Source organism: Dasypus novemcinctus, chromosome 17 (genome assembly GCF_030445035.2).
Source record: "Dasypus novemcinctus isolate mDasNov1 chromosome 17, mDasNov1.1.hap2, whole genome shotgun sequence".
Taxonomy (NCBI): Eukaryota; Metazoa; Chordata; class Mammalia; order Cingulata; family Dasypodidae; genus Dasypus; species Dasypus novemcinctus.
This window is the reverse complement of record NC_080689.1, coordinates 59518282-59543535: the sequence shown is the minus strand read 5'-3', so window position 1 is coordinate 59543535 and position 25254 is coordinate 59518282. Positions and strand designations below refer to the sequence as shown.

General features: G+C 42.1%; 1 protein-coding gene across 1 annotated transcript in view; it reads right to left on the bottom strand.

The window, feature by feature from the left end:
• The window catches only part of PCYOX1 (prenylcysteine oxidase 1), a 32695-nt gene that overhangs the window by 6990 nt on the left and 451 nt on the right, over positions 1-25254 (bottom strand). The window contains exons 2-3 of the mRNA XM_004460125.4: positions 24519-24725; positions 23355-23529 (exon numbers count right to left, since the gene is read on the bottom strand). Of these exons, the coding sequence (XP_004460182.1) occupies positions 23355-23529; positions 24519-24725 (382 nt within the window). The remainder of the gene's footprint in view (positions 1-23354; positions 23530-24518; positions 24726-25254) is intronic.

Sequence of the window (25254 nt, the reverse complement as noted above, 5' to 3'; positions counted from 1 at the left end):
TAATCACTGACCACTGTAGTTATTTTATGATAATAGTTGCAGTAGAATACAGTACTAAAAAGTAAGACGTGAGTAACTAGGATCTTTTGCTATTCAAATTGCTGTTAGTCTTTTTCTTTTTCAACTAGATAAAATTAGAATACCAAAGTACTCTTAGTTATTCATTAAAAAATAAATTTATGGAGCACATACTTTGTGCCAGGCATTGTTCTACATGCTTTTGATAGAGGGCAACACAACAGATTTTTAAAATCCCTACCCTCATGCGGCTTATGTCCTAATGGAGGGAAGCAGGTAATAAAAAACATAAGTATAAGTAAATTACATAGGCTAAAGGGTGATAAGTACCAAGGAGAAATTTAAATCGGAGAAAGAAGACTGAGAATAACATGGGGTTGGCAGGTTGCAATTCTAAATAAGATGGTCAAGAAAAAAAAAAAAAAACAGATGGACAATGGACAGAGAAGGGTCGCTGCAAAGGTGACATCTGAGCAAAATCCTGAAGGAAGTAAGGACACAACCATGCAGATAGCTGAGGAAGAGATACTGCATGTTGAGGCATGACCAGTGCACAGATCATTAGACAGGAACATATTCAAGAATAGTGAGGCCAGTGCAGCTGCGGTAGAAAGATCCAGGGGAGTGGTAAAGAGTCTTAATCCCAGAGTTCCCGTGTTACAGTATTGTAAATGTCTGGCTTTCAAGAAAAAAAAAAATTATGAGGTTCAAAGAAAGTATGAAAGTATGGCCCATACACAAATCTAAAAATCAGTCAATAGCAACTCTCCCGAAAGACATCAGGATGTTGGACATACCAGACAAAGGCTTTAATGCAGCTATAAATATGATCAAAGAACTGAAGGAGGGCTTCCTGGAAGACGGTGGACTAGAACTCTGTTTTCTTCCAGAAAAAAATAGCTAGAGGACAGGCAGAAACGGCCTGGAAAAAAAATCTAGTGTTGAGGACACCAGAGGACGCCTGGACACTGCCCAGGGAAGAGAGGGCAAAGGAGAAGAATGCCCATGGAAAACCTGTGAGTTAAAAGCCGCAGCTGCAAATACCAGGACCTTCCCCCACACTACAGACACTTCTGAATTCTCAGGCCTTGGAGGCCGGCAGGGATCCAACTCCCCAGGAAAGGAGAGAGGGAGGGACACGGCCTAAGACTGACTCAGCTTTTGACGCTCAAACTTGGTCTGCTGTGTCCCAGGAGCCCTTCCAAGCCACGGGAGGCTGCGCTGTTATGGCGCCGTTATTTGCCTTGGGAGCCGGCAAGGGGCTAAAGAGATCCAACCCTCTCAATCTCCCTCTTCACCGACCAGGACTGCTTGTTGAGGATGCAGAGGGGAGCAGAATTACTTCCCATCTGGGAAAAGGGAGGGGGGCTGCCAGCAAAGGTTGGGGAACTGTCTCTGAAAAAGTCTGAATTAGGAGACTCTTAGCCTTCAGGCAGGAACCTCTATCACATTGATCCTGTCCCTGTTGCAGCAAACACACTCTGACCAGGTATTAAAATAGGAGCGCTGTTCAAAAAGCGCCACCTGCTGGAAGACCAATGAAGTGCACATGAAGAAAATAAAAGTAAATGCGGGGGGAGCGGATTGGGCTCAATTGATACAGCTTTCCACCTACCACATGGGGCATCCACGGTTCAAACCCAGGGCTTCCTGACCCATGTGGAGCTGGCCCACGCACAGTGCTGATGCGCGCAAGGAGTGCCGTGCCACACAGGGGTGTCCCCCATAAGGGAGCCCCACGCACAAGGAGTGTGCCCTGTAAGGAGAGCCGCCCAGTGCAAAAGAAAGTGCAGCCTGCCCAGGAATGGCGCCGCACACACAGAGAGCTGACACAGCAAGATGATGCAACAAAAAGAGCCACAGACTCCCAGTGCCGCTGACAAGAATACAAGCAGACACAGAAGAACACACAGTAAATGGACACAGAGAGGAGACAATGGGGGAGTATGGGAGAGAAAAAAAATTTTTTAATAAATCTTAGAAAAAAAAAAGTAAATGGGGGGAGGAAGATGTGGCTCAAGTGATAGGGCTTCCACCTACCATACAGGAGGACCCAGGTTCGATCCCTGGGCCTCCTGATAAAAAGGAAGAAGAGAAAGCATGCCTACGCAGCAAGTCAGTGCCCAAGTGGTAAGCTGAGTGCCCACATGGCAAGCCGAGTGTCTACATGAGTGCCCACATGGTAAACAAAGCGCCAGCATGGCAAGCCCAGTGCCCACGCGAGTGCCTGCATTGTGAGCCAGTGCCCACATGGAGAGCCGAGTGCTCATGCGGTGAGCCAGTACCCGCGCCAGTAAGTCATGCAGTAAGATGATGACACAACAAAAGAGAGAGGAAGGAGAGAATCAAGCTGAAGCGCAGCAGAGACCAGGAACTGAGGTGGCACCGCTGACAGGGAACTTCTCTCTACATCAGAGATCCCCAGAATTGAATCCCAATGAACCCTAGAGGAGGAAAAATGAGTAGCAAAGACAAAAAGAGAGAAATAGATACAGAAGATCACTCAGTGAATGGACAAAGACCAAAAACAGCAGGGGAGGGAGGGACAGGAGGAGGGGGAGGGGGAAATAATAACTAAATCTTTAAAAGTGAATAAATACAGAAAGCGGATTTGGCTCAATTGATAGAGTATCTACCTACCATATGGGAGGTCCAGGGTTCAAACCCAGGGCCTCCTGACCCATGTAATGAGCTGGCCCACACGCAGTGCTGATGCGCACCCCACACACAAGGGGAGCCCCACACGCAAGGAGTGCACCCTGCAAGGAAAGCCACCCTGCATGAAAAAAGCATAGCCTGCACAGGAGTGGTGCCACACGCACAGAGAGCTGACACAGCAAGATGATGCAACAAAAAGAGACACAGATTCCCAGTGCTGCTGACAAGAATACAAGCAGACACAGAAAAACACACAGTGAATGGACAGAGAGAGCAGACAACGGGGGGGGGGGGGCGGGCGGCAAGGGGGGCACTGGTGGGTGAAGGGGAGAGAAATAAATAAAATTTTAAAAGTAAATGGTAAGAGAAGTTTATTCCAATCTTTACAGTCTCCTTCCCCAAGGCCTTAGGAAGCAGCTCTACAACCCATTACTGGATCCAGGGTCCATATTTGAACAATAGGGATAATCCTAAAGACCCAGAATAGGGTGAACCAAGAATCAAAGAAGAACAGTAACACACAGCCTCCTGCCACTAAAACCCTGAGAAAAATCAAGCACCTAAGTAAACTTACCACCCTAACCAAATGCATAGACACCAGCAAAAAATTACAAACATACTAAGAAAGTGGAAGAAATGGACTGAAAAAAAAGAATACATCAAAGCCCTGGAAGAAATGCAGGATTTGAGGCAACTAATCAATGACATGCACACAAATTTCCAAAATCAAATTAATGAGCTGAAAAACAATATGGCTAAAAAGATAAAGGATATCAAGAAGACATGGAGGGAAGCAGATGTGGCTCAAACAATGGGGCCTCCTCGTGAAGGCAAGCTGGCCCGTGAGGAAAGCTGGCCCACATGGCATGCTGGCCCACACAGGATTGCTGACCTGTGTAGAGAGCTGGCACAGCAAGATGACACAACAAAAAGAGATACAGAGGAGAGACAATAAGAGACGCAGAATGGGAAACAGACTTGGCCCAGTGGTTAGGGCGTCCGTCTACCACACGGGAGGTCCACGGTTCAAACCCCGGGCCTCCTTGACCCGTGTGCAGCTGGCCCACGTGCAGTGCTGATGCACGCAAGGAGTGCCCTGCCACGCAGGGGTGTCCCCGTGTAGGGGAGCCCCACGCGCAAGGAGTGCGCCCCATAAGGAGAGCGGCCCAGTGCAAAAGAAAGTGCAGCCCGCCCAGGAATGGTGCCGAACACATGGAGAGCTCACACAACAGGATGACGCAACAAAAAGAGACACAGACTCCCGTGCCGCTGACAACAACAGAAGCAGACAAAGAAACAAGACGCAGCAAATAGACACAGAGACCAGACAACTGGGGTGGGGGGGAAGGGGAGAGAAATAAATAAATAAATAAATCTTAAAAAAAAAAAGAGAGAGAGAGAGACGCAGAAGACCAAGCAGCTGGGGTGGTTCAAGAGACTGAATGCCTCTCTCCCACTCTGGAAAGTCCCAGGATTGTTTCCCAGGTGCCACCTAAAGAGAAGACAAGCAGATACAGAAGAACGCACAGTGAATAAACACAGAAAGCAGACAGTGAGCACAATAAAAAAAAAAAGACATGGAGCAAGCACAAAGAAGAATTTGAAAGTGTGAATAAAAAAATAACAGCAAATGAGAATAAAAGACATGATAGGTGAGCTCAAAACACATTGGAGGCATACACCAGTAAACTTGAAATGATAAAAAAAAGAAAAGTGACAGAGGAGACAGAAGAGCTGAAATAGAAGAACGAAAAGAACAAAGAAAGAAAAATGGAAAAAATAAAGCAGGAGTTCAAGGAGTTGAATGATAACATGAAATGCAACAACATATGCATCATAGGAGTTCCAGAAGAAGAAGAGAAGGGAAAAGAGGCAGAAAGAGGATATGAGGAAACAACAGCTGAAAATTTTCTAACTCTCACAAAAGAGAAATGAACTTACATGTCCAAGAAGCTCACCATACCCCAATCAGAATAAAATGCTAATAGACCTAATCCAAGACACATACTACTCAGGATGTCAAACATCAACAATAAAGAGAAAATTCTCAGAGTAGCAAAGGAGAAGGAAACCATCACATACAAGGAACAACCAGTAAGATTTAGTGTGGATTTCTCATCAGAAATCATGGAGGCAAGAAGACATTGGTATGATACAATCAGGATACCGAAACAGAAAAACTGCCAGTCAAGAATTCTTTATCCAGCAAATTGGCCTTCAAATGTAAAGGTGAGTATAAAACTATCACAAACAAAGAGAACATAAGAGAGTTTGTAAAAAAGAATTCAATTTTGCAGGAAATGTTAAAAGAAGCTTTACAGCCTGAAAGAAAAAGACAGGGGAGAGAGGCTTGGAGGAGAGTATAGAAGAAAGAATAGCAGAAAGGGTAAACAACCAAAAGAGTAAAAAGTCAGAAGAAAATATGATATGACATATGAAAACCAAAGAAGAAAATGGTAGAAGCAAATAAAGCATTTACAGTAATATCATTGAATGTGAATAGATTAAACTCCCCAATCAAAAGATATAGGCTTACAAATGGATAAAAAAAACATGAGCCATCCACATGCTGCTTACAAGAGACTTACCTTAGACCCAGGGATACAAACCGTCTGAAAGTGAAAAGTTGGAAAATGACACTCCACACAAATAGTAACCAAAAAAGAGCAGGGATAGCTATACTAATATCAGATAAAACAGATTCTGAATGCAAAAATTTATAAGAGATACAGAAGGCCATTATATATTAATAAAAGGGACAATCCAGGAAGAAATAACATTCATAAATATCTATGCCCCTAACTAGGGTGCCACAAAATACATGAAGCAAACTCTGGTAAAACTGAAGGGAGAAATAGAGATCTGTACAATAATTGTTGGAGACTTCAACATATGTGTCACATCATTAGATAGAAGACCTGGATAGAAGATCAATGAGAAAACAGATCTTGAACAATACAATAAACAAGCTAGATCTAACATATATAAAGAATGTTGCAGCCAAACTCATCAGATTATACATTCTTCTCAAGTGCCCATGGATGTTTTTCCAGGATAGACCATTTGTTAGGTCACAATGGAGCTCTCAATAAATATAAAAAGACTGAAATTATACAAAGCACCTTCTCAGATGATAATAAAATGAATCTGGAAATCAAAAGTAGATAGGAAAGAGGTAAATTCACAAACGTATGGCGGCTACACAACACACTCCTAAAGAATCAGTGGACCAAAGAAGAAACTGCAAGTAAAATAAGTAAATATATTGAAAGAAATGGAAATGAGAACACAACTTATCAGAACTTTAAGAAAGCGGCTGTGCTCAATCAGTTGGGCTCCCGTCTGCCATATAGGAGGCCCTGGGTTCGTGTCCTGGGGCCTCCTTGTGAAGGCAGGCCCGCCCACACATCGCAGAGAGCCGCCAGCCCGCAAGCCCTGCAGAGCCGACTCAGCAAGGTGACGCAATAAAAAGGGAGACAAGTAAAAACACAGAAGAGTGCACAGCAAATGAACACAAAGAGAAGACAGCAAGCAAACCACAAAGGGGGATTAAAAAATAAAAACTTTTAGCAGGTGCAGATGTGGCTCAAGCAGTTGAGTGCCTGCCTCCCACACGAGAGGTCCTGAGTGTGGGTCCCAGTGCCTCCTAAAAACTAACAAGCAAAATACAAGCAAACGAAAAACCAACTCAGGGGAGCCAATGTGGCTCAATGGTTGATGGCCGGCTTCCCACATATGAGGTTCCTAGTTAAATCCCCAGCCCTAGTACCTCAAAACAGATAGATAAATAAATAAAACATACAGGAGACAGTGAAGGCAGTGCTGAGAGGGAAACTGACAGTCCTAAATGCCTATATTAAAAAGGAAGAGAGAGCTAAAATCAAACCTCTAACTGAGCAACTGGAGAAACTAGAAAAAGAAGAGTAAACCAATCCCAAACAAAGCAACAAGAGAGAAATAATAAAGATTAGAGCAGAAATAAATGAAATTGAGACTTTAAAAAAAGAGAGAGAGAAAATCAACAAAACAAAAAGCTGGTTCTTTGAGAAGATAGTAAAATTGACAAATCCCTATCTAGACTAACAAAGGAAAAAGAGAAGATGCAAATAAATATAATCAGAAATGAAAGGGGGCGGCGGACTTGGCCCAGTGGTTAGGGCATCCGTCTACCACATGGGAGGTCCGCAGTTCAAACCCCGGGCTTCTTTGACCCGTGTGGAACTGGCCCATGCGCAGTGCTGATGCGCGCAAGGAGTGCCCTGCCACACAGAGGTGTCCCCTGCATAAGGGAGCCCCATGCACAAGGAGTGCGCCCCGTAAGGAGAGCCACCCAGCGCAAAAGAAAGTGCAGCCTGCCCAGGAATGCTGCCGCACACACGAAGAGCTCACACAACAAGATGACGCAACAAAAAGAAACACAGATTCCCGTGCCACTGACAACAACAAAAGCGGACAAAGACGACGCAGCAAATAGACACAGAGAACAGACAACCAGGGTGGGGGAGGAAGGGGAGAGAAATAAATAAATAAATAAATCTTTTTAAAAAAAGAAAGAAATGAAAGGGGTAAAGTTCTGACTGACCCCACATAAATAAAAAGGATCATAAGCGGCTATTATGAGAAACAGTATGCCAACAAACCAGACAACCTAGATGAAATGGATAAAGTCCTAGAAATGGAGAAACTACACTGATGCTACAAAAAAATACAAGAACTTAAAAAAGCAATCATATTTAAAGAGACTGAATCTGTCATCAACAACCTTCCAACAAAGAAAAGTCCAGGACCAGATGGCTTCACAGGTGAATTCTACCAAACATTACAAGAACAATTAACACCAATCCTGTTTCAACTCTTCCAAAAAATTAATTGAAGAGGAGGGAAAATGACCCACAACACATTTTATGAGACCAACATCATCGTAACACCAAAGCTAGATAACACCAAAGCACACTACAAGAAAATTACAGACCCATCTCTCTAATGAACATATATATGCAAAAACTCTCAACGAAATATTTGTAAATAGAAATGACAGCATATCAAAAAACATTTTTTTAAAGATTTATTTTATTTCTTTCTCTCCCCCCTCCCAGTTGTCTGTTCTCTGTGTCCATTTGCTGCATGTTCTTTTTGTCCACTCCTGCTGTTGTCAGCGGCACAGGAACTGTGTTTCTTTTTTTGTTGCATCATCTTGCTGCGTCAGCACTCTGTGTGTGCACTCCTGGGCAGGCTGCACTTTTTTTCGCAGTGGGCAGCTCTCCTTATGGGGTGCACTCCTTGCACATGGGGCTCCTGCCCCTGCATGGCACGGCACTCATTGCGCGCATCAGCACTGCGTGTGGGCCAGCTCCACATGGGTCAAGGAGGCCCGGGGTTTGAACCGCGGACCTCCCATGTGGTAGGTGGACGCCCTATCCGCTGGGCCAAATCCGCTTCCCTCAAAAAACTTATACATCACAACCAAGTAGGATTTATTCCTGGTATGCAAGGCTGTTTCAACATATGAAAAGCCCATGGAGCCTAGAGTGCCTACAACTGAAGAAAGCAGGAGGATTGCATCCAATATCCATGTGGAATCTAAACCCCCTCTTGACATAGATGTGGAATGGACATAACCAAGCCAAGGTCCACAGGAAGGAAGAATACAGTAAGGATCAGAGTGGACTTAATGATATTCTATTCATGAACTATTGTGCTTAATAATCGAGAAAGTGTGGCATTGGTATGGAAAAGTGCCATGGTGGCTGCTGGGTGTGGGGAATGGGAGGAAGAGAAGAGATGTGGAGGCATTCTTAGGACTTGGAGTTGTCCTGGGTGCTGCCCCAGGGACAACTGCCGGATGTTGTATGTCCTCCCATGGCCCACTGGATGGAACGTGGGAAAGTGTGGGCTATGGTGTACACGGGACATGGGGTGCAGCGATGCCCAGAGATGTACTCACCAGACGCAACGGATGTGACATGATGATGGGGGAGAGTGTTACTGTGGGGGTAGTGGTGGGGTGGGGGTGGTGGGGGTGAATGGGGACCTCATATTTTTTTAATGTAATATCTTTTTAAAAAAATGAATAAATTGAGTAGAATTTGGAGGAAAAAAAACATGAAAAGCTATCAGCATAATATACCACATTAACAAATTAAAGGGGGGAAAAAAACCACATGAGCATCTTGTTCAATTCATAAAAGGCATTCAATAAAATCCAGCATCCTTTCTTGATAAAAACACTTTGAAGGACAGGAATAGAAGGAAAATTCCTCAATATGATAAAGGGCATATATGAAAAACCCACAGCCAACACCATACTCAATGGGAAAAAGTTGAAAACTTTCCCTCTCACCCTCTCAGATCGGGAACTAGAAAAGGATGCCCACTGTCAGCACTGTTATTCGATGTTGTACTAGAAGTTCTAGCTAGAGCAAGTAGATAAGAAAATAAATAAATAAATAATAAATGGCATCCAACTAGGAAAAGAGGAATAAAACTCTCACTATTTGCAGATGTTATGACCCTATATTTATAAAATCCTGAAATGTCTACAACAAAGTGCTGCTTGAGCTAATAAATGAATTCAGCAAAGTGGCAGGATAGAAGATCAACATGTAAAAATCAGTAATGCTTTCTGTACACTAGTATTGAACAATCTGAGGAGGAAATCAGGGGGGAAAATTCCATTTACAATAGCAAAAAAAAGACTCAACTACCTAGGAATCAGTCTAACCAAAGAAGTATACAGTATCTAAATTCAGAAAATTACAAAACAATACTAAAAAAAGTCAATGAAGACCTAAACAAATGGAAAGACATTCCATGTTATGGATTAGAAGACTAAATATCATGAAGATATCAATCCTACCCAAAATGATTTATAGATTCAATGCAATAACAATCAAAATGCCAACAGCCTGCTTCATAGAAATAGAAAAGACCATTACCAAATTCATTTGGAAGGGAAAGTGCACCCAAATAGCCAAAAGTATTCTAAAAGAGAAGAGTGACATACGAGGTATTCCACTGCCTGGCCTTGAAACATATTACAAAGCTACAGTGATTAAAACAGCATGGTATTGGCATAAAGATAGTCACATCATTCAGTAGAATAGAATTAAGAGTCCAGAAATAAATCCTCATCTCCACAGTCAACTGATTTTGGCTTTTTGTAGGGGTTTTTTTTTTTTTTGTTACTTTTTTTAGAAGGTACCAGGGATTGAGCCCAGGACCTTATACATGGGAAGCAGGCATTCAACCACTGAGCTACATTCACTCCCCGTCAACTGCTTTTAACAAACCTACAAGTCCATCTTAACAGGAAAACAGTCTCTTCAACAAGTAGTGCTAGAAGAACTGGATATTCACAACCAAAAGAATGAAAGAGGACTGCTATCTCACTCCCTATATATAAGAATCAACTCAAAATGGATCAAAGACCTAAATATAAAAGCCAGGACCATAAAACTACTAAAAGAAAATGTAGGGAAACATCTCAAAGATCTTGTGATAGATTGTGGGTTCTTGGACCTTATACCAAAGCGCAAGCAGCAAAAGAAAAAATAGATAAATGGGACCTCCTCAAAATTAAACATTTTTGCATCTCAAAAGACTTTGTCAAAAAGTAAAAGGCAGCCGACTCAATGGGAGAAAATATTTGGAAATCACATATTTGATAAAGATTTAATATCCATGCTATATAAAGAGATGCTGCAAATCCACAATAAAAAGACAAACAACCCAATTACAAAGTAGGCAAAAGACTTCAATAGACATTTGCCCAAAGAAGAAATATGAATGAAAAAATGTTCAACATCACCAGTGATTAGGGAAATGCAAATCAAAATTACAATGAGATATCATTTCACACCTATCAAAATGGCCACTATTAAAAACACAGAGAACTACAAGTGTTGGAGAGGATGTGGGGAGATAGGAACACATATTCACTGTTGGTGGGAATGTAGAATGGTACAGCCACTGCGGGCGACTGTTTGGCAGTTCCTAAAGAAGTTGAATATAGACTTGCCACATGACCCCACTACTAGGTATATACCCAGAAGAACTGAAAGCAGTAACACGGACAGACAACTGCACACCAATGTTCACAGCGACATTATTCATGATTGTCAAAAGCTGGAAACAACCCAGGCATCCATCAACAGATGAGTGGATAAGAAAACTATGGTGTATTCACACAATGGAATATTATGCAGATGTAAGAAGAAATGAAGTTGTGAAGCATGACAACATATATGAACCTGGAAGACATTATGTTGAGTGAAGCGAGCCAGATACAAAAGAACAAATAATGTATGACTGAACTACTATGAACTAAATATATTGTTTAATCTCATGGAGTTAATAATTAGAATAAGGGTCACCAGAAAATAGAATGGGGTTAGAGAATGGAAAGCTAAGGGCTAACTTGTGTATAACTGGTAAAAAGGTTGTGTGTTAATCTTTGGAAATGAATGGAAAACATGAAAGCACAACATAATGTTTGTAACTAGCAGTGCTATTATACGGGTGTATTAGTCAGTCAAAGGGGGTGCTGAGGAAGCGGATTTAGCTCAAAAGAGCATCCGCCTACCACATGGGAGGTCCAGGGTTCAAACCCAGGGCCTCCTGACCCGTGTGATGAGCTGGCCCATGTGCAGTGCTAATGCACGCAAGGAGTGCCATGCCACGCAGGGGTGGCCCCCGCATAGGGGAGCTCCACGCACAAAGAGTGCACCCCATAAGGAGAGCCGCCCAGCATGAAAAAAGTGCATGCTGCCCAGGAGTGGCGCTGCACACACGGAGAGCTGACGCAGCAAGATGACACAAAAAAAGACACAGATTCCTGGTGCTGCTGACAAGAATACAAGTGGACACAGAAGAACACACAGCGAATGGACACAGAGAGCAGACAACTGGGGGAGTGGGGTGGCAGGGAAGGGGAGAGAAATAAAAATAAATAAATCTTTAAAAAAAAAGGGGGGTGCTGATGCACAGTACCAGAAATCTGTTGGCTTTTATAAAGGGAATTTATTTGAGGTAAAAGCTTACAGTTACAAGGCCCTTAAGAGTTCAACTCAAGGTACCATAAAAAGTACTTCCTCACACAAAGTCTGTTGCTATGTGTTAAAGCAAAATGGTGGGCCAGGTCTGTGAGGGTTCAGGCTTCCTCTTTCCTCCTAAGGCTCTTAGGCCCAGCTCCTTCCAATCTCAGCTGTGGGTTGGCATAGGGCTCAACTGCTCTGTTCTCTTCAGCTGCAAACTATCAGGCAAAAGGACTCATCTCTCCCCTGGGCCACAAGATCAAAGTCCTCTTCCATGTCTATGGAGCTCTCTCTCTTTTCTCAAGTATCAGCTTCTGCGTGTCTCCTTCACTGAGTGTCCATTGATATAGCCCACAAAGGAGCCAGGGACTCAAACTGAGTCACCCTAATGACATGGTTGAATCAAAGCCCTAATCTTAACATAATTTAATCAAAGGCATCTCAGCTGAATCTAATACAAGTGAAGGGTATCACGCCCAGAGGAACAGACCAGTTTATAAACATAATCTATATATGTTTTTGGAATTCATAAATAATATCAAACTGCCACACTCCACCCTCTGAATTCCAAAAAAGACATTACAATATTCAAAAAACCTTAAATCCTTTCAGCTAGCAATGCTAAGTACAAAATCACATCACAATCAATTAACAGAAATACAATTTGTCTTGGGGCAAAGCCCCATCTGGCTGTAGACCTCTGAAACCTACAAAACAATTTATCTGCTTCCAATATACAAAAGGACAGATAAAAGGATAAACATTTGTATTTCCATAAGGAGAATTCTGGAGGCAACATGAGTCACTAGTCCCCTACAGTTCCAAAAACCTGTGGGGCATACTCCCTTAGATTTCAAAGTCAGAGTCATTCTTAAGATGATGGTTTCTTCCCATCCTTGGAGACTCATGGGGGCCCACCCTTTCCACAGGCTTGCCCAATAGCCATTTTCCTGGTTCCACCCTTATCAAGCATCTGGGTGGCAACTGAGCTCCAGACCTCGCACTCCAAGAACGTTGGGGTGGTGGCCACACTTTAACCAATCTCTGGGGTAGAGTTCCAACCCCTTTAAATACAGTGAGGTAGAGGCAACATTTTCCCTAATCTCTGGCATGCAGGCCCATCTCTCTAAGAGCAATGAGTTGGTGACCTGTCCTTCCCTAATCTATAGAGGACAGGTCCAATGCCTCTCAGACCTCTGGGGTGTTGACCTTACTCTCCCAAACCCTTGAAGAATGTGCTTCACCCTATCTGTAGCCTGGGGAGACAAAACTCTCCCTGAATAGTGGGCTGGAACAACCACCCTCTTCAAATGCCAGGGCAAACTCACCCTCCCCATACATATGGGTGGGGTCCTTCTCTTGACCCAAGGAGATGTCTTAATTCCAGACTTCACCTTCCATGGTGTCCCTCTTAAAGCTGTTTTCCCTTCCATCTCTCCCCTCCATGTCCCTTTTAGTCCAGGCTGACAGTGGTTTTGTTCTTACAGCTCTCATAAAAAGTTTGTTGGTTTAGCCTGCAAGAAGCAGGGGTCCAAGCCATCAGACAGTAAAACTTCCCACAAGTCTTTCCTGGATAACTGCATTTTCAATCCTGCCTTACAAGTTCCATGTTTAGTTAACTCCTCAAACAGGGCATGGTTGTCTGGGGGGTTGATTTACAGAGGCTTGGAATTTCCGGAATCAGTTTCCGGTTCCTTTGTGCCCAACAGTGCAATTATCAGTTTATCTCTTTCCTCTAATATTCTGCTATAGGCTGCAAGGAGAAGCCAGGCTGCATTTTCCACATTTAGTTTGGAAATCTCCTTGGCTAAATGTCCAAACTCGTAATTTTCAAATTCTGCCTTCCATATAACATCAGGAGTCAATCTTACTAAATTCTCTACAACTTTAAGACATGGATCATCTTTCCTCCAGTTTCCAATAATAGTTTCATCACTTTCTTCTAAGGCCTTATCAGGAATAACTTTAGGCTCCATATCCCTATCAACAGTCTCTTCAAACAATCTAGACCTTTTCCATCAAGCATCTCACAATTCCTCCAAAAAATACCCCTTACCACTGGGAGAGAGTGTAAACTATAAACTATAATCCATGCTGTGTAGCAGTGCTCCAAAATGTATTCATCAATTGCAATGAATGTACCACACTAATGAAAGAAGCTGTTGATGTGGGAAGAGAGGGGGGTGTGGGAAGTAGGCATATGGGAACCTCCTATATATATATATTTTTAAAGATTTATTTATTTAATTCTCCCCGCTCCCCTGGTTGTCTGTTCTCTGTGTCTATTTGCTGCGTCTTGTTTCCCTGTCAGCAGCACGGGAAGTGTAGGCGGCGCCATTCCTCGGCAGGCTGCTCCCTCCTTGGCACTGGGCGGCTCTCCTTACGGGGCACACTCCTTGCGCGTGGGGCTCCCCTACACGGGGGACACCCCTGCGTGGCAGGGCACTCCTTGCGCACATCAGCACTGCACATGGGCCAGCTCCACACGGGTCAAGGAGGCCCGGGGTTTGAACCGCGGACCTCCCATGTGGTAGACGGACACCCTAACCACTGGGCCAAGTCCGTTTCCCTCCTATATTTTTTAATGTAACATTTTGTGTGCTCTATATATCTTTTTAAAATAAATTAAAAATTAAAAAAAAAAATACCCCTTACCCATTTATAAAACCGTTCCAGCATTTTTGGTAATTGCAAAAGCACCACACCACTCCGTACCAAATTCTGTATTAATCAGGCAAAAGGGGTGCCGATGCAAAGTACCAGAAGTCTGTTGGCTTTTATAAAGGGTATTTATTTGAGGTGGAAGGCCCTAGAGTGTCCAACTCAAAGTTACTTCCTCACCAAACTCTGTTGCCAGATGTTGAAGCAATATGGTGGGTGATGTCTGCGAGGGTTCAGCCTTCCTCTTTCTCTTAAGGCTCCGTGGACCCAGCTTCTTCCTATCTCATCTGTAGGTAGGCATAAGGTTCATCTCTCTCCCCAGGGCTCTTTTCGTTCTGGGCTCAGCTGCTCTGTTCTCTCCACAAGGTTGGCTGTGTCTATCAGGCTCATCTGTCTTCCCAGGCAGTGTCTATGGAGCACCCTCTCTTCCTGCATATCTACTTCCGTGTAATCCTTCTCCATGCATTTACTTCCCACGGTTCTAACATCAAAACTCCAACTCTATCCTATGCCATGATTTGACATGGCCAAATCAAAATTCCAATCTTAATATAATCAGGTAAAAGTGAAACCTCTTAATCTAATGCAATCTAATATGCCCAGAGGAACAGACCAGTTTACAAACATAATCCAATAGCTATTTTTGGAATTCATAAACAATACCAAACTGCTACAGTGAGCAATGTCTGTGAGAGATCAGCCGCCTTCTTTCCTCCTAAAGCTCCATGGGCCCAGCTCCTTCCTATCTCAACTGTAGGCTGCCATAGGGCTCAGCTGTTCTCTTCTCTTCAGCTGCAAACAATCAGGCAAAATAGCTTATCATACTGCCACAGTGGGTATGACAGTGATTGAAAGGGAAAGTCTACTTATACGGAAGGTTCAATGCGGATCAGCAGAATATCCACGTCTACATAAAATACCATGACTTTAAAATGCTGTTTGACCTAAAGTAAGGGGGAAATGAAAAGGAGAAATGAGTTTATATGGCTACGAGTTTCTAAAAAAGAGTCTGGAGGCTGGCAGAAGGATTGCCCTCATGCACAACTGAGCAGAGTCAGAGAGACAGATAAAGCAGATACAACCCCCAGATATTGGTTCCTTTGAGGGCTAAAGAGACCCATGGGAGTTATGGTCATGGCCGATGGGGTTAACTACCAGGGCAGATGGCCCCTCTTTGGAAATGGTGTTTATGTGTGATGAATCTGAACTCAGATGGGATCTCCCTTCATAAGACTTTCATGCTAATGTGCTGGAGGTGCAGTTAATGTTGGGGTTTAAGATATATTTAGGGGATTTGACTCTCTGGACTGACAATTTGATAGCCAGGTCCTGAGCCTCAACAGACTCCAGCACCTACAATCTGATCTATTGGACTTACCACACTCAGCTAAGATGGAGTTGAAGAAGGACAACCACCACACCATGGAGCCTAGAGTGATTACAACTGAAAATGGGAGGATTGCATCCAGCATCCATGTGGAATCTGAGCCTCCTCTTGACATAGAGGTGCAATGGACACAACCAATCCAATGTCCACATAGAAGAGGTGGCATTGGATTGGGAAAAGTGGACATGGTAGACGATGGGTATGGGGAAAGGCAGGAAGAGATGAGAGGTGGAGGCGTCTTTGGGACATGGAGCTGCCCTGGATGGTGCTTCAGAGGTAATCACCGGACATTGTAAATCCTCACAGGGCCCACTGGATGGAATGGAGGAGAGTATGGGCCATGATGTGAACCATTGTCTATGAGGTGCAGAGGTGCCCAAAGATGTACTTACCAAATCCAATGGATGTGTCATGATGATGGGAACGAGTGTTGTTGGGGGGGGGAGAGGGGGGGTGGGGGGGTGGGGTTGAATGGGACCTCACATATATATTTTTAATGTAATATTATTACAAAGTCAATAAAAAAATAAATAAAATAAATAAAAAAATAAAAAAGAAAGGGAAAGTCTAAGGCAGGGATTCTTAACAAGGGGTCCAAGAGCTTGAACTGAAATTCAAAAAACATTATTCTTGTGGGGACATGTTGGTGCAGGTGTGATATATTTATTGAATAGTGCACAGTACAGTGTGGACTTAGTAAGGGGTCCGTGGTTTTCACCTGATTGGCAAAGGAGTTCATGTAACAAAAAAGGTTAAGGTCTAAGGTCATGTATATTACTAGAAGGAAAGCTACAAAATGTAACTTGGAACTGTATAGCATAATAAAACCTCATATGAAACATGAACATGGGTAATATTGCATATATAAGACTAAGTTTCTTTGAAACTGAACAAATATTATGTAAGTCAATGTTACAGGACTTAATATCAGGTAAAAAAGGAAAGACAAAAAAAGTTAAGTGAATGAAACCAGTCACAAAGTACTACATATTGTATAATTCAATTTATATAAAATGTAAATATAAATCAATTTATAAAGATGGAATTAGGTTAGTGGTCATGTAGAGCTGGGGAAGGATAGAGGGGTGTGGAGTTTTTCTTTTTGGAGTAATGAAATTGTTCTAAAATTATGTGTGGTCATAGAATGCACAACTGTAATTATACTAGAAGCCACTGATTATATACTTTGGATCGATCGTATGGTATGTAACTATATCTCAATAAAACTGCTTCAAAAAACAAAACAAAATATATAGGGGCTGATAGGCTAAAATGTAAATCATAATGTAAAACATAAGACAACTAAAAATTTAGAAAATTGTGTAGTCTAAAATATAAACCACAATGTAAACACAATGTTACCTTATTTGAAAGCTGTTGTCTCAATATTTGTACATCAGTTCCAGTAACTATAGTATGAATATGTAAAAAGATTATTGCTGTGAAAGGGAAAAGGTTTTATGTTGGATATGCGGAGTACTGTATATTGTATATATGAATTACTGTGATCTAAAACTTTGTGAAGATAAGCTTAATAATTAGAAAAAAGAGAAGAAAAAGATAGGACGCAGACACTGAGGAAAAGACGGAAGTAGTTGCCTTGCCAATTTGCATACAGGGCAACACTTATTGCAGTGATGGAAGGCAAAACATCAAAAACAAAGCTTTTGCATTTTTAATCTTTTGATACCCCAATTTATTTTTACCATAATTTTTCCAAATTAATATGTATTCTATATCTAACCTGTAAACTCATCACTATATTCCATTTTACTATTAAGGGAACCTGGCAATATATTGGGCTTCAGCTTTCAGGAAGTTTTGAATCACAGAGAGGTTCAACAATGGCAGCAGAAGAATACTGGTGTGGGATGTTATTGACAGGGGACACATGGTTGGCAGGGAGTTCTACAGGGCATATATCCAGGGTACATAAAAATGTTTGGATATTTTCATAGTGGATACAATTAAAAACAACAACTGAGGGAGTGTTGAGTTCCTAGCCAGGGGAGCTCTATCACAGTCCCTAAAGGAACAGCAACAATCCCCCAAGTGCAATGGCAATGACCAAAAAAGAAGGAAGGTCCAACAATGAGCCCTTGACACTAATGACTATGCTTGTGACCCTGTACAACTGAAATAAGAACAAGGCGTAGAGCTGCAGGGTACCTAAGAGTTACCTCCTGAGAGCCTCCGTGTTGCTCAAATGTGGCCAGTCTCGAAGCCAAACTCAGCATGTAAATGCATTGCCTTCCCCCCAGCATGGGACATGACTCCTGGGATGAGCCTCCCTGGCGCCAAGGGATTACTACCAAGTACCAGCTGATGATGTAACTAGAAAATGACCTTGAATAAAAGGGTCAACTCGGACCAGCAGAATATCTCAGTCTACATATAATACCAGGAGTTAAAAATGCTTTTTGACCCGAATCAAGGGGAAATGGAAAGGACAAATGAGTTTATATGGCTCTGAGTCTCCAAAAAGAGCCAGGAGGTTATCAGAGGGGTTGCCCTTATGCACACCTGAGCAGAGTCCCAGAGACAGATAAAGTAGATACAACTCCGGGTATTGGTTCTTCTGAGGGCTACAGAGACCCACAGGTTCTATGATCATGGCAGATGGAGTTCAGTGCCATGTCAGTTGGCCCTTCTTTGGAGTTTGTGTTTCTGTGTGATGGAGCTGGACTCAGATGTGATCTTTTTTCACAAGCCTCTCCTGTTACTTTTATCAGAACTATAGTTGGTGCGGGGGTTTAATATATACCCAGGGGATCTGAATCTCTGGACTGACCATATGATAGCCAGGCCCTAAGCCTCAAGAGACTTCAGATCCTATACTCTGGTTTGTTGGACTTACCCAACTCAGCTAACATGGAGTTGAAGAAGGTCAACCACCACACCATGGAGCCAAGAGTGCCTACAACTGAAAGCAGGAGGATTGCATCCAGCATCCACGTGGAATCTAAGCCCCCTCTTGATATAGATGTGGAGTGGACACAACCATTCCAAGGTCCACAGGATGGAGGAATAGAATATGGATGAGAGTGGACGTACTGATATTCTATTCATGAACTATTGTGATTAGAAATCGAAGAAAATGTGGCAATGGTGTGGAGAAAGTGGCCATGGTGGCTGCTGGGTGTGGGGAATGGGAAGAAGAGATGAGATGTGGAGGCGTTTTCAGGACTCGGAGTTGTCCTGGGTGATGCTGCAGGGACAGTTACCGGACATTGTATGTCCTCCCATGGCCCACTGAATGGAACGTGGGAGAGTGTGGGCTATGATGTGGACCATTGACCATGAGGTGCAGTGGTGCTCTGAGATGTATTCACCAAATCCAATGAATGTCTCACGATGATGGAGGAGATTGTTGCTATGGGGGGAGGAGTGGGGTGAAAGGGGTGGGGGGGTATATGGGGTCCTAATATTTTTTTAATGTAATATTTAAAAAATAAAGACAAAAAAAAGATGATGCAACAAAAAAGAGACAGATTCCCAGTGCTGCTGACAAGGGGACACAGAAGAACACACACAGCGAATGGACACAGAGAGCAGACAATGGGGGGTGGTGGGGGGGAAGAGGATAGAAATAAATAAAAAAGAAATCTTGAAATAAACGAATAAATAAATAAACAAAAACAGAAAAAAGGAAATCAGGAAAATTTCAGATGAACACAAAAAGCATATAAAGAGATGGAAATTATGAAAAGGAGCCAAGCAGCGCTGAAGACCACAGTAATAGTAATAGAGGGATCCAAGAGCAGACTACAGTGGGCAGAAGAAAGATGAGCAAATTTAAAAAAGATAAGACAAGCAAAATCATCCAGTCTGAGAAGCACAAAGAAAAAAGAATAAAGAAAAGTGAAGAGAGCCTAGGGAACCTGTGAGACACCAGCCAGTCTACCAATACATCATCTGAGAGATTATGCAAAGAAATAATGGTTGAAAACTTCTCAAATTTAACAAAAGACATGAATATACATTTAAGACGCTCAACTAACTCCAAACAAGATAAGCCCAAAGAGACCCATGCCACTGCATTTTACAATCAAACTGTCAAATATCAAAGATAGAGATTTATGAAAGCCATCAGAGACAAGAGACATGTAATGTACAAGGGAGCCTCAATAAGATAAAGGGTTGATTTTTCACTGGAAACCATGAAGGCAAGAAGGCAAAGGGATTGCATATTTATTTAAAGTGCTGAAAGCAAAAAATTTCTAACTAAGAATTCTATATCCAGCCAAACTGTCTTTCAAAAAGGAGGGAGAGATTAAGATAGACCCAGATAAACAAATACTGAGGGAGTGCATCACCATTAGACCAGCTCTATAAGAGATGCTAAAGAGAGTTCTGAATATTGGAAGGAAAGAACAATAGATAATCAAAGTCTGGTGAAGAAATAAAGATCTCTGGTAAGGGTAAAACAAATGTCTGTACTATTGTATTTTTGGTTTGTAATTCCACTTTTTACTTCCGACAGGATCTAAAAGGCAAATGCATAAAATGTAATGAGAAATCGGTGGTAGGCTCTCATAATGTATAAACATGTAATTTGTGACAAGAACTGCATAAAGGTGATGGGATAAAGGGTAGAGGAACATAGTTTGTGTATACTGTTGAAGTTAAGGTGGTATCAAGGCAAGGAGATTGTTATAGATTTAGAACATTAAATTTAAGCCCATTGTAATATAAAGAAAATATTGGGGAATTTGCAAGCTCATAGAGACAGAAATTAGGGTACAGATTGCCAGGGGCAGGAGGCAAAGGGAATGAGAAGCTAATGCAAAGTGGGTGTAGCATTTCTGTTTGGGAAAAGGGGAAAGTTTTAGTAATAGAAAGTGGTAAAGGTACCACAACAGAGTGAATGTGATTAATCCCAATGAATGGTCTGCTTGGGTGTGGTTGAAATAGTAAAGTTCATGTTGTTTCCACAATTAAAAAAAAAAGAGCAACTAAAGAGACAATGATAAATAAAGGCAATACATGATCCTGGACAGGTCTAGCAGATTGGAGAAATACTCAAAAGGACATTTTTGGGGCATATGAAAAAACCAGAATATAGACTGTAAGCTTTATATCAATGTCAAATTTCTTGAACTTAATAACAGCACTTAAGGTGATTACATAAGTGAAAATCCTTGTTCTTAGGAAATGCACATGGTAGTATTGTGTTCAAGAAGCATGACATGGGAAGAGGATTTGGCCCAACAGAGTGTCCACCTACCACATGGGAGGTCCAAGGTTCAAACCCCGGGCCTCCTGACCTGTGTGATGAGCTGGCCCATGTGCAGTGCTGATGCACGCAAGGAGTGCCGTGCCATGCAGGAGTGTCCCCCACCTATGGGAGTCCTACATGCAAGGAGTGCACCCCGTAAGGAGAGCCCCCCAGTGCAAAAGGAAGTCCAGCCTGCCCAGGAGTGGTGCCACACACACGGAAAGCTAACACAGCAAGATGATGCAACAAAATGAGACACAGATTACAGGTGCTGCTGACAAGAACACAAGGAGACACAGAACACCCATCGAGTGGATACAGACAGCAGACAACTGGGGGGGCGGGGCGGGAAAGGGGAGAGAAATAAAAAAAAAGAAGCATATGTATACAACTATACTCACATGACCATAAAATGGATTGATAGACAAAGGGATAGATAGGTAGACAGATAGACTGATAGAATAAAGGACAGACAGAATGATATGGCAAATGTGGCAAAATGTTAAAATTGATGGATTGGGTATCTGGGAGAATAGGATATGTTGGAGTTATCTACATGGTGTTTGTATTACTTTTGTACCTGTTTTGTAAGTATGAAAGTATTTTAAAATATGAAGTTTAAAATTTAAAAACACTGAATTATACACTTTAAAGGGTGAATTTGGGAAGTGGACTTGGCCCAGTGGTAAGGGCATCAACCTATACCACATGGGAGATCTGCGGTTCAAACCCCGGGCCTCCTTGACCCGTGTGGAGCTGGTCCAGGCGCAGTGCTGATGCTCACAAGGAGTGCCCTGCCACGCAGGAGTGTCCCCCGCATAGGGGAGCCCCACACGGAAGGAGTGCACCCCATAAAGAGAGCTGCCCAGCGCGAAAGAAAGTGCAGCCTGCCCAAGAATGGCTCCACACACACGAAGAGCTGACACAGCAAGATGACGCAACAAAAAGAAACACAGATTTCCCAATGCCGCTGATGAGGATAGAAGCAGTCACAGAATACACAGCGAATGGATGCAGAGAGCAGACAACTGTGGGGGTGGAAAGGGGAGAGAAATAAATAAAAAATAAATCTTTAAAAAAAAAAGGTGAATTTGATACCATGTGAATTATATTTCAATAAAGCTATTTAAAAAATGGTTGTTGCTGTATAAATCCCATATATTTTCTTAGTTATTTGTTTATTGCCTGTCTCTCCACTAGAACGTACATTCTTTGAAAGCAGAGACATGTTCCCCTATCCACAGGACCTAGAATGGTACCTGACACATAACAGACACTCAATAATTATCTTGTGAATGGAATGAATGAAACAGTGGATCCTTAAAAACAACATGCACTGTAGCTTGACTTAATGTAGCCAGAGATAAGACATTCAAGGAATTAGCCTAAGAATGATATTAAATGGAAAGAAAGTCCTATCATAAGTTATAGAAACCAGAATATAGTTATCCTGCTCAACTCTTACATTTATCCTGTTCAATACTTGGGCACATGTCACGTAATTTTACCTTAACAATTACTTTATTATGTTGTAATAATGAAATATTACTAGCCTTTACAAGCTGAATTTTTCCAGCTCCTAAAATTGTAAACCAGAATAAAAATTAACACATGCCAACAGACTTAAAAAAATTTTAATTGTACCTTCCAAAATAAGACTAGCTATTTTTATTTTTCCTGATTACCAAAGCAATGCACATTTATACACATAGAAAATTAGAAGTACAGAAAAACAAAAGAAGAAAATGATGATGTGTATTCTCATTATGCAGGGCAATGCTAGAATTTAACACCTTAATTTAAATTCTTGGAGCACAGATCTGATACTCTACTTCAGCCTGCTGGTTCTCAAAAACATCATGTCACTAGTAAAGCTCATTTAAGTTTTCTGATCCTTTCCACAAACTCTTGAACATATAACCTCATTTATCTACACAATGCTGGCACAATGCAAAGAGTAAAAGGGAAAACTCTGAAGCCAAGCTGCCTGTGTGCATACTCCAGCTCCACCACTTACTACTTGGGTAAACTTGCACACTTAAAACCTTTCTATCCCTCACCTTTCTCATCTGTAAAAAGAAGTTCATAATAGTACCTACCTGAGAGAGCTGTCATGAGGATCAAAGCAATTAATATTTATAAAACATTTAAGAGTATCTGGCAACACTAAATAAGCATTTGAAAAAAATTTTTGCAGAAGCAAAACTAAACTACCCTTTCAATTTCGAAGTGGATAAATGGTCTGCATAGTTTCCCACACACACAAAAAAAAATTGCCTAACAATCTTACAGTTAGATAGGAGAACAGTTTCAAGAAACTCCAATTCCTAAAGTTCTTCAAATCAAAAAGTTTCAGGTGAAATGGAACGGGGAACATTACCTCATGAATTTGTCTAATATGTCCTCTACCCACATGTGCATTCGGAGGAACTGAAGTCCATAGTGCCAAACTAATTTAATCATATTAATTATAAACCAGCGGCTCTCCTCAAACACCAGTCTCTCTCCATTATACACCCCCATTAGGCCATCAGAACCTTGAGTAGCAGAGAGACCTGCAAAAACAGAGAAAGGGCAGATGAGTCAGTGGTTTCAGTGCTGATCAAGGGAGAGAAGGTAATCTGAAGTCACCAGGGAACACTCAGAAGTAAGGGAACTCAAGACTTCCCCACTTATCAAGAGACACATTAGAGGAGCTCTATGTTTAGAACAGAGGGGGAAACTACACTGTCCAAAAGTAAATTCTCTAGAGGGGTCTGATGATCATGTAGATATGCAATCCAAAAAGACTAAAACAGCCGAAGAAAAAGCCATAGTACTATTGAATTCAGTGAAAAACCAAAAAGGTCAGATGTCAATCTTAGCAGCATGAATTGCTCCTGGCATACATCTGCCCTCACACAGGAAATGGAGGCTCAGGAAGCATCCCCAAGGCATCTGAAGGCAGTTGAAGGAAAAGAGGTACACCCATTCCTGAGCGAATCTTATTTTGCATAACTGGATATTTCACGTAACTGGAAGAACGCCAAAATTACACAAGATGGATTCCCTGAAAGAAGGGCTTGCAGAGGCCTGTCAGACTTTGCTCACAACCGGTCCAGCTCCTCTCTAGTAAGGAAGCAGTCAAATGGCCCAAGTTCTAGGTTCACATCTGACCCATGGCAGTGTGCCTTTAAGCCTCTGCGCTGCATTTCCTCAGCTATAAAGTGAGCACAGGAAGGTTTCTGCTAGCTCAAAATATTCTTTCATTCTTCATCACGAACCCAGAAGTTCAAGAATGGACAAGAGCAGCAACCCCCACCCCTACCCCATTGTTGTAATTCCAGATAACTGAAGATACAGATGCCTAGTGTCCCATTACAAGACAGTGGCTTCTAACTAAGGCAATACCAACTGCTAGCAGGAAGGTGCGGAAAACAGTTTTACCAACTTCTCTGTGAAAAACAATTAACAAGGCAGAAAAACTCCAGTTCCCCATCTAATAAAAATAGCCAAGCATAGTCACACAGAGATCTGCTTAGCTTCAAAGACTAAAATTACATACCCAGGTCCTTAACAAAACGCTTCATGTGCAGATTTAAAGGATGAATGACAGAACCTCCTGCCTCATATTCTTGCCCCTGCACAGTCATGGTGGCCAAACGGCCACCCACCTCTCCTTTTTCAAACAGGTCAATCTTCACATCTTTCCCAAATTTCTGCCGCAGGTAATAGGCTGCTGAAGTGCCACCAATTCCAGCTCCAATAATTGCTATGAAAGGGGGGAGAAAAAAAAAAAAAAGGTGAGCGTTTCTGTCCCTATTATCAATTATGTGACTTATGATTTTTTTTGAAAGGCAATTAAGTAATCCTTAAGGGGTTACTCAAGGATATTATCAACAATTTAGAGAAGCCTTAGGGTGGAAGAAGGAATAGAGTTGCAGTGAAGATAGCACTCTCTGAGTCCAGTCAGAAATAGCCTCAGACAAAAGTGGTGGCCGATTAATTTACAAAGGCATTAATCAGGTCTTTCCTTTGCCAGATGACGAGAGAGTCTCACAGTTCATTGTCGATGGGGCCCGCACACCCTTCCTTGTGTCCAACTCATGGGAAGAGAAGAGGTGGGCTAACCAGCACGCATCTTCAATAAAGTGACCTCTATTTTTGCCTAGATTTGTCTATCTCGTCAATACGGATAGGTTAATGATTAAAAAATAAATAAAAAAGAACGGGGAGCAAAAACAAGAAGACTGAAATAGAAAGAGAACAGGCAGCTGTTGTAGTCCTGGCAAAGGAACTGT